This window comes from Diceros bicornis, chromosome 26 (genome assembly GCF_020826845.1).
Source record: "Diceros bicornis minor isolate mBicDic1 chromosome 26, mDicBic1.mat.cur, whole genome shotgun sequence".
Lineage (NCBI taxonomy): Eukaryota > Metazoa > Chordata > Mammalia > Perissodactyla > Rhinocerotidae > Diceros > Diceros bicornis.
In genome coordinates this window covers 30,110,551-30,125,623 of record NC_080765.1, presented here as the reverse complement: position 1 = coordinate 30,125,623, position 15,073 = coordinate 30,110,551, and the positions used below count along the sequence as shown (strand labels likewise).

Sequence of the window (15,073 nt, the reverse complement as noted above, 5' to 3'; positions counted from 1 at the left end):
TCTAGGTCATGTGACCATTTCTGTGCCTAACACTGTGGCTAAAAGAGATGGACTACTCCAGCACAGGCCAGGGCCATGGGCCTATCCCTGAATCATCGCAGCATCCAAGGCAATCTGATGCCCACATTGAAGTCAGGAGTTCAGTCAGCCCATCTGACCACATGAGATGACAGAAGGGAAGGGGTCTCTTCCCAAAAAGAGGGAGGAAGGATATTGGGTAGACAAATCTATAGCTGTCCACTATAGTATCAGTGTTGAAAGGACCATTAGGAATCACATAGTCCAACCTCCTCAACTTACAGATGGGGAAACTGAGGTGTAGAGATGCTTCCTCCAGCTCCCCTGAATCACTAACAGAGTTGTATTGCCCTTGTCCTGCCAAAGGCCCATCCAAATCCACCCCCACCCCTAGGCTGGTTATCAGATAAGTCAGCAGCAAAGAAAATCATGTTCTATTACTTTGTTCCTACCCAAACCCCTCCTGGCAGGTCCTCTTCACGCTCCAGGTAGCTTAGCCAAAAGTTTCTCATGTTTGTCAAGCTGTCTGGACAGCGGCCTTTGCACTGGAATAAAATACCCATGTGATCTGCTTCTGCACCCCTCAACTGACTGTGGAGTCTTTCTGGGGAACTTAATGGTCACAACCCTAAGGGATGTGTACAGAAGGGTGTGTGATGATGAGATTATTAAAATGCCTTAATTCGTTTATAGATTTCTTCTTTTGTTCTTTCCATAAGAGCCCTTACAAATACTCTGTGCTAGGACGCTGAGATACAACAGAAAAGAAGTAGTCCTCCCCCACAAAGAGTACACAGTCTAGGAAGACAGATACGTAAAAAGGCAATCACAGGACCATGCTTTGGTGTTACAGGGACATATGGTACAGGGGCCCAGCAGAAAATAGATGCTGTACTCAAAAGTGGTGTTTGAAGAGAATTTAACAAAGAGACCGTTTAGAAAGGAGAGGGCAGAGTTAAAGGAACCAGAAGGGAATGGTGAAGCAGCCCGAGGCTAGCAACAGTAAGACATTTCTACCACTGCTGAGTTTGCAAGAGCAGTGAGGAACCCAGCAAGCACTGGCGCTATAGCAGAGGGCTGCCAAACAAGGAAGAAACAGGTGGAATAAATGTCTCAATCTCTCTTTCCTCCTCTAGTCTCCTGATGGTATCTCCCATTGGCCAAACGCAACCAGAAGCCCAGGGGCGAGGGAGCCCTTTGATGCAGTCCACGGAGTTCAGCCACTGGGACACAGAGGAGGGTAGAAAATTGCAGAGAAAGGTTCTGGAGGGTTAAACAGAAGATGGCCTGCACAGCTAGGAAAAGTACTCAACCTAGACTAGAGGGAGGCGGCAAGGGTAAGAGTAAGCAGAACTAAATCCTGTTATGCTGAGTTCAGGTAACATTTCCACTGGCCTGCCTTTTCTCATTCTCCCAAAGAGCACCTTTCCATTTCCATAACACTATATTCTATTCTCCAAGTAGCAATGCTGGTTTCCAGCTCAAAATTCTTCATACCACCTCATGCTGCCTCTCGTTTGCTGGAATACATCACCAGGCTTTCTATATTACTTTTACATCTGACAATGATGTACAAAGCACTACTGGAGAGCATCCTTTTTGTTAACAACAGCACTCCCCTGGTGGCTTATTCTCCTATATCCTAGCAACAAGTGGCTCATCAGGCGGGTTCTGGGGAATACGTGGAGAGAGGATCCTGGCATCTAAAATAATGAAGTACTAATACAGGCAGGCTCAGACGCTACAAACTTTTTTTGAGTGCTTTCTATGTGCCAACTGCTTTAATGCACATTTTTTAAAGCAAATACAACTTCAGTTTATTCCAACCAACAAAATGCAATATTTGTAAACATGATTAAACATATTTATTCTGTGACTGACAACCTTTCTGAATCCAACCATTGAGGAAGAATGAGCCAATTGTTCATCAGATTTGAGCATCTGTATCCTCCTTAAGCTTATCTGCTCCATGGTGCCTCTTGAAGTAACCAAAACAGATGTGAATCAGGAAGCATGCTGAAGATAAACAGCTGTTTCTATATTATACACATAATTGATGGTAAATCCCACTTGATGTAAGTCTGGCTATAAAAATCCAATGAAGCTTAGCTATTCAGTAGAGTTTCAATTTGAATTTGGGATTGCAGTTCAAAAAATGTCAGCAGCAATGTTGCCAATTTATACTGTAGAACCCACATGTATTCAGACATGCAGCAATGGTGACAGACAACAATAAATAAAAGATATGTGCATAATGAGCATGAAAATGTAAAATTTACAATCAAATTCTCCCTACAAAGAACCTAGATTTTTTTTTTCCTTTAAGTTTCAGGAGGCATTTACCCTTAGAAAAATCATCAAGTAGGCCAGATATTTTTTCTATATTCTTCTTTCTCTCCTCCCCCACTCTCTTGCTTAGGCACTATATTCGTCTACTAGGTCTGCCATAACAAAATACCGCAGACTGGGTGGCTTAAATAGCAGAAATTTATTTTCCTACAGCTCCGGAGGCTGGAAGCCCAAGATCAAGGTGATGGAAGGTCTGGTTTCTCCTGAGGCTTCTCTCTTTGGCTTGCAGATGGCCACCTTCTTGCTGTGTCTTCACATGGCCTTTTCTCTGTGTATGTGCATCCCTGGTGTCTCTTCCCCTTAGGAGGACACCAGTCATATGGGATTATGGCCCCACCCTTATGACCTTATTTAACCTTAATCACCTCTTTAAAGGTCCTGTCTCCAAATACAGCCACATTAGAGGTTAGGGCTTCAACATATGAATTTTGGAGGGACACAATTCAGTCCACAACAGGTACCCTATATTCTATTTCTTTCTTCATTCTTCCTACCTGCCACTCTGTCTCTGTTCTCAGGCAGAAGTATTATAGACCCATTTCTATTACTTGTAAACATGTAAACATCTGTTGAAGGGTTAGATACATTTAAGTTGGGCATCAAATCTCAGGCCAGAGGAGGAACTTTAATCTCCACCAACAGACAAGGTCATAGAGCTAAGGCCAGAACTGGAGTTAGAATCCCCAGGCTGTAAGGATCAGAAAGTAAATGGCAGGCTAGTGTGATGACAGATTATAATTTTAAGTCCAGAATCGGAAAAGCAAAGAAAGCTTTTTCTCTTCTCTGTCATCCATTTACCCCTTTCTATATTCAAAAATATCAAAAAGACAATTGAAGAGAAACATCATTTTCTTATTCCCAGCTCTCCTTGAGTTTCTTACTGGTGGTTTATTTGGACATGTATAGAGTATTTCTCAGAGTAGATTTTGAGCCTCTTTCTTAGATGGGCATCTCCTAGATGCCCCAGAAACCATTCTGAGTGGTCTGGCATTGGGTAGAGAGGGGTTGTTGTCTGGAGTGCTGCAGTGGGCCACAGGTCACCCCACTGCCACAGGCTTACCCTGTTGACCTCACACTCCATCAGAGGCTGGTGTCGACCAGCTGCCCAGGCTGTTGGAGCACCTGCTTCCTTCTGTTTATGGCATTAAGAACTTTCTTCCTTGGACCCAGCTGCATTTGTATGTTCTGAAGGTCCTCATCAGAGCAAAGCAACAGAGCTTCTAAATCAATCTGCTCTCTCATGAAAATGGGAAGGAATTCTTCCAGGTGGTGGGACTGTAAGAACACTTCCAGAGGAGTGGCATCAACCCCATCTTCCTCCCACTCCACTTCATCCTCATCCCAAGGCAGATCATCTTCATGGCTGTTTTCCTCTCCCTCTTCATCAGCCTCAGCTTCATCAGCCTCTGCTCCTCCTTGTCTTTGAAGCACTTCACTGGGCATCTTAAATCCCAACTCCCTCTTGCTGTCTGAGATCTCTTCGGGGCTTGATATTCTGTTCCTCTTAAAAACAATATTTCCTAGACCTGGACGGTTGAGAATGGATTCATGTTGCACACAGCTGTCCTCCTCTTCTGAGAACTGGAGCTTCTCTTTGAAGTCCCCTGAGAATGCGTCTTCCTCCTCCTCTCCGAACACTTCCATCATGTTTCTTTGCCCACTTCTGCTCTCCTTCTCTACTTGCTCTGCTGTATCTTTGTTCTTCTTGAACCTTAGCTTGAAGGTATCTTTAATGCCCTTAGACAGTGACCCAAATGTGCTGGCAGCAGAAGCATTTGAAAGGGATGACCTGGGGAAAGTGCCCTTGGAAGAAGAAAGAGTCCTAGATTCCTCCTTGCTGTAGGTGCGGGCCATCCTATTTTGGTGCTTCTCCTGGAGCCTCTCACACTCTTTAATCTGCCTCCTGGCATTTTTCTGAGCCTGCTCCTTCAGCCTGGCGACCTTCTTGGGGTTCATGATGTTATGGGCAGTGGCAGCCTTATCCAGGAGAGCAACGCAGTCATTCTGCTCTCTGCTGGCAGCAGCATCCAGAGGAGACCGTAAGTCATTGTCCAGGGCAAAGATGTTGGCACCAAAGTTGACCAGGAATGAGACGCAGTGGGCATGACCATTGGAGGCTGCATAATGTAAAGGAGTATTTCCCCAGATGTCACATCTATCGGGGTCCCCTCTAGAAGAGAAAATATCAAAAATACATACTAAATTTTTTTCTCTGAACACGAGGTCCAAAAAAATAAAAACAAAAAAAAGAACAAAATGCATGTTAATCCTGCCTTGGCGTTGTAATAACTTGTGAAAGTCCAGATATGTCACATCCAGACATCACATGGGCAGAAACAGAAAGAGCCCATCTCTACCCTGTCTCCTTTTTTGAAGCAAGAAAAGCTTTCCAAAAAACTCCCCAACAGAGCAACTTTCATGTCTCATTGGCCAGAATTGGGTCACATTCCTAAGAGAAGGGAAATAGAGCTACCTTGTTTAACTTAGATCAATTAGAATTTTCTCCTGAAGGTAGGGATAAGATTACCCGATGATGTGCTGGTAAATGTTCAACAACTGGCTCAGCCAGGGAAAAAATCAAAGCTTTGATTTATAGCGTGTGCCAATTTCTGTGGTGTAAATATACCTACCATGGCAAATTTCAGGCTACTAAGGTGCTATTACTGGACATGGAGTTTGGAAGAGATGTGCAGTAGCACATCATTTAAATTGTCTCCACCATATAGATATAACAGACATGGAAAATCTTAAAAGCATAGATAATAGTAAAATAATTAGGAAGTAATGAGTTCTGAGTACTTTTTAATATAATTTATCAAATAATAAGTTTATATAATTTTATTTTTAATAATGGCTGTGTTTAACCGACTCTCAAACTTCCTGAAAATTTAGCAATCATCTCTTATGAGCTGGTAAGAGGTGGTTCCCACTCTACCACTGCTACCCTGCCCTGAGTCACATGTAGGGAAATAAATAATTGAACAAAACTGGGTTCCCATCAGCAAGAAAGAAAAGAGGAATGGATGTTGGGTAGATAGCAAACAGTGTCTGCCACAACCATTATTTATACAAAGGGTAGAACCTCTCCATTGATTCCCCAACCTACTTCCATGTAATTACAGTGTCATATATGTGAATAGTTCTGCAAAGGTTTAAGGTGGAATTGGGGGCACTATTAGATGGTAGTAAAGCCAGAGACCCCATGCCAGGCACAGAAACAGTGACATGGTAGGTGCTCAATAAAGATTTGCGGAATGAATGAATGCCTACACGAATCTTGCCCAGGCTACAAGCCCCCCCACCTCCTGTGAGGTCTTGAGTTACAAACAGGCACAAACGGAAAGTAAAGTGATAACTTATTGTTAACTGTGGCTCTGGCCCCCAAGCCACTGCTTAGAACTCTGATAATACAGGTACTAAAGGGCACCTTCCCTTGCCCTAGTCTAGACTTCAAAATCAGGATCTCACTACCAGGCTGGTTCCATGGACGGAGAGGAGAGATCTTCTGAGAAGGCCTCTTAACCTCTGGTGAGCAGAAGGTGGAAACAGAAGAGAAGATCCATGCCCTTGCAACTGACATGTTAATGCACTGTAACCCTTCTACTATTCCTTGCTACTCAGCTTGGTCCCTGGACCAGGAGCAGCAGCAGCATCACCTGTGAGTTTGTTAGAAATGCAGAATCTTGGACCCCAGCCCAGACTTCCTGAATCAGAATTCAAAGTTTAACAAGATCCCCAGGTGATTTCTGGGCTCTCTGCAGATTGAGAAGAGCTGCACTAGTTAATGTGACCCAACTAGTGTCCTATAATTTGATGAATCAGATTTGTGTCTCCTCCATGGGAACCCCTGCCCTCCTCATGCTTTTCAGTTACAAAGCACATATTCACTGCCCCCACCCCCTCCAACCATCACAATCTCCCTCTTAGAGAAGGAAGATGAAAATGATTATTAGAGGAGTAAAATAAGACTCAGAGCACTTAATTGATTTGCCCAATAGTACACAGGCAACACACTTTGGATCAGGCCTGTCTCCAAGTCTAATGGTCTCCAACACAATATGGTCTTATGTTAACACACCTCAGCTTTTCCACTTTACCAGCTACAAGGCCTCAAGCTTAACTTTTCTAGGACTCAGTGTCCTCATTTGTAAATTGAGGATAATATTTCCTCCTCATAGAATTGTTATGTGAATAAATTAATATACATAAAGCATTAGAAAAGTGATTGGTACATAGTGAATATTCAACAAACATTACCTATTTTCATTTCCCTTGTCTCTAAACTCATAATCCCTAATTTCATATATTTTTTTTTCTCACGTTCGTCTAGTAAATTCTCACAGCACTACAATAGATCCTGTGACTTTTTAACACTTATAGTCTTACTTAGTCAAATATTTATGCCCTATCTCCCTAATTAGATAATATCCCAGAGGGCAAAGCCTGTGTCTTTTTGTCCTTTGTATCATATCTCCTAGCAGAAGTCTCAAACTCAACCTAAAGTAGCCAAGCAGATAATTTAAGTAACTAAATGAGGCCAAGTTCATTCTTTCAACAAAGTCAGAGTCAAGTACGAGCTCCATCTAGAAAGAAGAGCCATCATTCAGCCACAGCTGATGGCTACCTTGAATAAAAGCAGACACAATATTGCCAGAGCTTCCTTTTTCCAAACAAAGCCAGAAATGCAGAATTTCATGTGAAATTTTTTGACTTCTAAATGTTGGCTGAAACTTAAAAGAAAAATACAGTGAAGTCCCAATAAAACATATTTGTGGGCTAGATGCAGCCCATAAGCTGGCAGTTGGCAACCTCCTTCTGAATAGAGGGAACAATATGAGCAGATGCACATATGGGTGATATTACATGGCATATCTGGGGAACCAGGAGTATACTTCAGTGTGACCAGAGTGCATGGAGATGGGGGCAAGGGAAACAAGTGCAAAGAGAAAAAAAAGAAAATGAAATTGAATCTAAGGAAAGCAAATATTAAATAACACAGTTCTGTTGGGCAGCCACTTTCAAGAGGGCTCTGGTCAGTTAGCCTGATTTAATTGTCTTGGATCAAAGGAAACCCCTTTCAACTTTGGCACAGCTGTGTATCCTAGGGGAGCACAGTACTTCTCTTCCAAAGATGTAGTTTTACTTTCTATTTATTTTAACCAAACACCATATTCAAAAGACTCCTTAAGTACCCTACACAACAAAGAGAGATTGTAAAACATCCAAGACGTTACTATAAACATAAACAAAAATATACTGATTAAATTTGCCTGAAATTACCCTTGAATTGGATAAGTTACAAAAGAAATTATTGAGAGAAATGAGCTGTGGTGGGACATTAAAGGCTATTAAGAAGTTTGGGTTAAATCTTCATCCTTCAGGCCATAGAGTAATGGAATTTTCCCATCTCAAGGGATCTTAAATGATCCTTTCAAGATGAGAGGAGAACATGAAGAAAACCTGAGATGCCCCCAAAGATGGGTCTTCTTTTAAGAAAATTTCAAATGCAAAATTTCAAATTTACAGATGAAACTGTCAGTAAGGTGATTTATGAGTTTCCGTAGTGCATTTAAGCTATTTCCACTTGCAAAAATTCTATTTACAGACAACTTTTCAAATTGATGTACAATTTAAATCAAAATATTTTCTATTGACAAGTTTCATGGGATCTTTCTAAACTCAATCTTTGTCTTTCAATCCTTGGTGTCTTTCACATTTCTTGATAAAACCATTACACATACCTGCTCTGGGATTTACAAACTGGTCCCCATCATTTGATGACCTGAGTCCAATATTGACGTTACATATAGCATCAATGATGTACATATCATTTCCTTGGGCTAAATTCAGTCTAGTGTTTTTTTTTTTTTCTTATTCCTTTTTTTTTCCAAATGAAGAAATTCTAAATTAATCTATATTTTGCCCTTGCTTTTTGGTAGATCAGTGCATTTGGGCAATAATTTTTAAAGCTGGATTGGTATTATTGTCACTAAATAGGCAATTGTCTTATATTAAATTACTCTGAGCATCTGTTCCATTTCAATTTCTCTTTTTGAAGTTGATTTGATTTTTTGTGAAGTTGTTCTCCGAAAAATATTATTCCTTCAAAAATGTTTTTCTACAGAAGAAGGGATATTTGGACTCACTAATAATCAAAGAAATGAAAACGATGCCCTACTATTTTTTTGCCTATCAGATAGGCAACGATTAAAAAGAATAGTAATGCTCGGTTTTGGCAGGAGTGTGGAGAAATGAACAATGCTGAAGGAAGCATAAAGTGGTTCAAATTTCCTGGTATGATACATACCAAAAGTCTTTAAAACATAGCACCCTCTTGAATCAACAATTCTGCCTTTAAGAATTTATCCTAAGGCGGGGCCGGCCCGGTGGCACAAGCGGTTAGTGCATGCACTCTGCTGTGGCGGCCCGGGGTTCGCTGGTTCGGATCCCGGGCATGCACCAATCGGATCCCAAGTACGCACCAAAGCACTGCTTGGCAAGCCATGCTGTGGCGGCCTCCCACATAAAGTGGAGGAAGATGGGCACGGATGTTAGCCCAGGGCCAGTCTTCCTCAACAAAAAGAGAGGAGGACTGGCGGATGTTAGCACAGGCCTTGATCTCCTCACAAAAAAAAAAAAAAAAAGAATTTATCCTAAGGAAATATCAGACCCTTGTGCAAAGATGAATGATCAAGGATATTCATCCTAACTTACTTATAATAGTTAAAAGACTAGATTCAAATTAAACATCATGAACAGGCAACTGATTAAATAAATTATGATGAAACCATAAAACAGAATACCGTGTAGCCATTAAAAATAGTGGCATGGACATATACGGACAGCTAATTTTCGACAAAGGTGCTAAGGACATGCAATGGAGAAAGGAAAGTCTCTTCAATAAATGGTGTTGGGAAAACTGGACATCCACATGCAAAAGAATGAAAGTGGACCATGTGCTATCGCCATGCACAAAAATTAACTCAAAATGGATCAAAGACCTGAAGGTGAGACCTGAAACTATAAAACTCATAGAAGAAAATATAGGCAACACACTACTTGACATTGGGTTTAAAGGAATCTTTTCGGATGACATGCCTACCCAGACTAGGGAAACTAAAGAAAAAATAAACAAGTGGGACTTTATCAGACTAAAGAGCTTTTATAAGACAAATGAAATCAGAATCAAGATGAACAAACAACCAACCAGCTGGGAGAGAATATTTGCAAAACATACATCTGACAAGGGGTTGATCTCCATAATACATAAAGAACTCACACAATTGAACAACAAAAAAACAAACAACCCGATCAAAAAATGGGCAGAGGAAATGAACAGACACTTCTCCAAGGAAGATATACAGATGGCCAATAGGCACATGAAAAGATGCTCAACATCACTAATCATCAGGGAAATGCAAATCAAAACAACACTAAGATACCACCTCATGCCCGTTAGAATGGCTATAATCACCAAGACAAAAAACAACAAATGTTGGAGAGGATGTGGAGAAACAGGAACCCTCATACACAGCTGGTGGGAATGCAAATTGGTGCAGCCTCTATGGAAAACGGTATGGAGATTCCTCAAAGAATTAAAAATAGAGATGCCCTATGATCCAGCCATCCCACTACTGGGAATCTATCCAACGCACCTGAAATCAACAATCCAAAGAGGCTTATGCACCCCTATGTTCATTGCAGCATTATTCACCATAGCCAAGAAGTGGAAGCAACCTAAGTGTCCCTCGACTGACGATTGGATTAAGAAAATGTGGTATATATATACAATGGAATACTACTCAGCCATAAAAAAAGACAAAATCGTCCCATTTGCAACAACATGGATGGGCCTGGAGTGTATTAGGTTAAGTGAAATAAGCCAGAAAGAGAAAGACAAACACTGTATGATCTCACTCATATGTGGAATATGAACCAACACATGGACAGAGAAAACTGGACTGTGGTTACCCGGGAAGTGGGGGTGGGGGGTGGGCACAAGGGGTGAAGGGAGTCATATATGGGGTGATGGACAAACAAAAATGTACAACCCAAAATTTCACAATGTTAGAAACCATTAAAATATCAATAAAAATCAAAAAAAAAAAAAAATAATAGTGGCATGGATCTCTACCTTTAAGCACAAGTGGTCCATGATATATTGTTAAATAATTAGAAGCAGGTTTCAGAGCAGTTTATATAATATGATTGTCTTTTTAAGGAGTAAAAATGTACATGTGTGTGCATGTTCTCAAAGGAAAAAGGCTGGAAGGATATATACCCAAATGTTAAGGACTGGAAGAATTGGTGTGATTTTTACTTTATTAAATATATCTTTCCAATATGATATGAAATGTAACAATAAGTATTACTTTTCCTTTAAGAATCAGGGAGGAAGAAAATTTATTTCCATTTTAGAAAATGAAAGAAAATTTTAAATATCATGCACACATTAAAGGCAAAATGAAATTTTGTGTAATTGGGGGCATCTTCCCAGTGTAGGATAACACAAAGTAAATGCTTTCATATTTAAGTTTAAAATAGAAAAACAGTTTTTAACAAAGCCAGAGTTTGGATATTAATCATTACCACATGATTCATTGTCTCAATCAGGTAGTGACTGATAAACACTGCAATCATCAGACTGGAATGGACCTCAACAATTGATTAGTTTCTAGATTCAATTTTTACTGTGTTTCCCTTTTTAATTCCCTTCACTCTAATTGGCAATTTGATCTCACACAATTCCTAAAGATTGGCTGTGGTCAAAATGAGAGATGACCTAGGAAAACCCTCACAATACATTTTTTTTCAGCCTACACCAGGCCAACTTAATGTAACACATCTTAAATGCTTCTGGAAAGAAGGAAACAAAATCCGGGATGTACTAGAATCAGAAGACAAAAGTTGAGAAGGAAGGACTAGAAAGCGCAGGGTTAGAAGGATTTTGTGCCCATAGCCAATGTATAATAAATATAACTTAGCGGACTGGATTTTGATATTACATTGAGAAAAATTACTTTACTATGTCAGATAAATGGGAAAAGAGCGGACTATGTAACAAATTGTGTTGGGACAAATGACTAACCACTTGGAGAATGTATAGTAGATCATAACCTCAGACCTTAAATCAAAATAAATGATATATGAATTAAGTATTTAAAATAAAAAATGAAACTAAAAAAGTACTAAAGAAAATATCAGTCAATATTTAGGCATGACCTCAAAGTTAGAATTATATAGTAAAATTGACAGGCTTAAGTATAAAAATATATACACTTAAAAATATATACTTAAATATATTTATATTCTCATTTTTAAAATATAGATTGTCAAAAATATTAACCACGAATTGTGAAAATATTTGAAATATAATGAGAAAAAGCTTATATTCTAACTTTAAAAAACATGTTTTTATAAATCAACGAGAAATGTTGAAGATCCCAATGTAAAAGTGGGACAAGGCTATAAATACACAGTTCACAAACGTGAAAATACAATGGTCACTAAGCATGAAAAGAATTTTCAACCTCACTAGTAACCAAAGAAAAGAACATTAAAACCGCACTGATATTGGACCTTTATTTAGTACTGACAAAAATGGGTACTCACTATCTGAAGGGCAAGTTGTCAATACATACGCAAAAGTGCTCATGCCAATTGATCCAGAAATTTCACTTTGGAGAATTTATCCTCAAGAAAATGTGAGCAAAGATTTATGTATAAAAATATTCATCACAGCACAGTTTAAATTACAGGAAAGAAATTATTTGTGCAAAAGAGAGATTGACTAAGAACTATATATATATTGACTAGAATAGTAAGAAGTTCCTGAAAATTAAATTATAAAAGAATATGTGTTGACATGTAACAATGTTCATGATGTATTGAGTGGTTAAAAAAAAAAACAGCATGCTACCAAATTGCCTACTTAGGATACCATCTTTTTGTGTGTGTATAAATATATATGTAATATTTATATATTTATACACACTATATATATTATATATACAAAACATACAAATGTTAACAGTATGGCATTATAGGACATTTTTTCTTTATAATTTGTGTGCCTACATAAGATTTAATTTTCTGGGCTCAGCTTATGTTACTTTTGTCATAAAGACCAGCAGAACACTAAGTGTAAGAAAATGTTTCCGGCATACAAAGGAGACAGAGAGAGAAAAAATGTCTAGGCGTTGCCATTTAAATTGGACCTCAAAGGGAGCAAGGGCTTGCATTGGTTGTGAAGTACCTGATATCTTGCACTTGGTCAGAGGCGGTATACTTTGAGTGGATGAAGAAAGTTTTGGAAAAGGGGAGACATGCACAATATTACAATCAGGAGAAGGCTGACTGATGGGGGTGGGGATAGAAGGAGGTATCTGTGAAAAGGAAGTCAAATCAGGCAAAAGGAATGGAGAACATCAACCGCCACTCACTTCCTCATTCAGTTCTCAACTCAGGAAATCTCTCCACCTTTGGGTCTTCCTAAAGTGCCCCCCACTTCAGTAAAGGGTGCCAACAGTGACAAGCTGTCGAAGCCAGAAGCTGAGGCCTGGATCCTCCTCTTTCTTTATCTGCCCACCCCAACATCCAGTCAATCATAATCACTCCTACATCTGAACTGCCACTCAAATCCATCCACATCTCTCCATTCCCACTGCCACTACCCAAGTCCAGTTCATCTCTCATCTCAACCATTAAAATAGCCCCCAAACGTTTTCTCTGACTGCTATATAGCTGCCTGAGCAAATTTTGTAAACGCAAATTTACCAGGCAGCTCCCCTGTGTAAACCCATGACAATAGCTTCCCATGCCCTTAGGATAAAGTTCAACTCCTTAATAGAGTTTACAAGGCTCTTGTGATCTGGTCTTGTCTCTTACAACTTGACCTCTTGCCACTCAAGCCACATCCAGCCACACCCAACTTCTTCAGTGCCCAGAATGCACAGTGCTCTCACTTAGGGGAAACACCCTTCCCTCCATCTTCATCTGGCCAACTCCTTCTCACTTTTCACATCCCAGCTTAAACTCTCTGGAAAGCCTTCCCTCACCCCTTAGATCGGGATAGCTGCCTAGATGCTTGGGTTGTTTATTTAGTGTCCTCTCTTTCTCCCTTTGTAACACACATCATACATGACATATAATTTCTGCCTTCCTCTCTTAAATCTGATCACCATGAGGACGGAATTGTGTCTCTTTTGTTGATCATAGCATCCCCAGTGGCTAGCAAAATGGCTGGCACGTAGCAGATATATATATAAATATGTATATTTATATATATGTATAAATAAAGGTGTATTGAATTGAAATAAATTCACTTGGCACCTTTATTTACATTTTCTTTTTTTCTTTCTTTACCTCTCTTAGGTTCTAGTTGCCAATGCTGCCTAGCCCCCTCAGTAACAAGCAGAAGAAAAGAGCTAGCTAATTCCTGCATTAGAATTTAGGAGGAATGTGTGTGCATGTATGTATCTAACAGCCAGAGAGGTAATAAAGTTAAGACAGGCTGAAGGTTCCTTTCACAGCTTGTAAAGCCAGCAACTTCATCTAAGAATCATGGGCTTGTTCTAAGATTGAGTATTAATAAAAGGCTGTGGGATTTTAATGGCATAGATGAAAAAAATAAAATAAAAACACATCATTTGTTCCAATCAAGGTTGACATCTTAAAACCAAGTAGAACAGAGATCTGTTTTTAAGGAGTCAACCATTTACATTTCATAGAAAAGATCTTTAAAGGCACAGGATTAAAATATCTTCCCCTCAGTGCCTTAGAGTTCAGGATCTCTCTGCGTGTGGCTCATACCGGATGAGCCACCCCCATGGTGCCAGTTTTCACTAGGAAAAGAGAGAATCTCTAGGTGATTTTCTCCCTCTTTCTAAAAAGACAACTACTTAGACAGTCTAGAAAGAAGGCCAAGTATGTTCATTGACTTCCCTGCCTCTTGCTGCTGTCTGCCGAATCCTACTATAAACAGTTTCCAACTGAAACCCTCAGGTTGAACTTACCCTCTGCTGCAGATTATTTCTAGGGCTTCCAAGTTCCCATGGTAGGCTGCCAGTAGTGTGGGAGTCATGCCATCTTCATCAGAAAGATTCAGATCTCTCTTGGTAGCCTCTTTTAGAAGTTCCAGGTAGCTATCACTAGCAGCTTGGTGGTAGTGAGTGGACATTTTTTCCTGCTCGGCCAGATATCACTCTCTGAGCAGAGCAGGATGTTAGTGGAGCAGCCTTCCTACGAAGCTGGTTAATCAGTGACAAGGAAGAGTGTCACCCCAGGGCAAAGCTCATTCCAGCCTCCCTCCATGGATGGCAGCCAGAAAGGTTCACAGCACTGAACTTGGACCTTTTCTTTCTGGAATGGCCGTGACATTGAATATTGAGGACTGCTGTGTTCATCTTGAGTGTTTTGAGGCACATTTAATTTTTTAATGTCCATTAACAAGTCTTGAGTATAATATTGGTCATTTAGGCACAGAATGTAGAAAATAATTTCCAAACAATTCAAAACTAGTCTAGTTCACTGGGGAGGTTTGTTTTTTTAACTGCCTTTTTTAAGGTATAATTTACATACTATAAAATTCACCCATTTTAAGTGTGCAATTCAATGATCATTAGTAAATTTACAGAGTTGTGTAACCATCACCATAATTCCATTTTAGACATATCTATCACGCCAAAAATATCCCTCATGGTCATTT

The 15,073-nt window shown here is 39.8% G+C and overlaps 1 protein-coding gene across 1 annotated transcript; it reads right to left on the bottom strand.

Annotated features, from left to right (window-relative positions):
- Positions 1-1,640: 1,640 nt before the first annotated feature.
- ANKS4B (ankyrin repeat and sterile alpha motif domain containing 4B) lies at positions 1,641-14,545 on the bottom strand. Its single transcript, XM_058569910.1, has 2 exons — positions 14,382-14,545; positions 1,641-4,537 (listed from the first exon to the last, which is right to left on the bottom strand). Exons 1-2 carry the CDS (start codon positions 14,543-14,545, stop codon positions 3,448-3,450), a joined length of 1,254 nt encoding a protein of 417 aa, XP_058425893.1. The 3' UTR covers positions 1,641-3,447.
- Between the last annotated feature and the right edge of the window lie 528 nt (positions 14,546-15,073).

What these genes read in the sequence shown, in the direction of transcription:
- ANKS4B (XM_058569910.1), bottom strand. Translation starts at nt 14,545, where the DNA reads ATGTCCACTCACTACCACCAAGCTGCTAGTGATAGCTACCTGGAACTT. An exon ending in GAAATAATCTGCAGCAGAGG is followed by an intron (nt 4,538 to 14,381) that starts GTAAGTTCAACC and finishes TTTCTCTTCTAG; the next exon opens with AGGGGACCCCGATAGATGTG.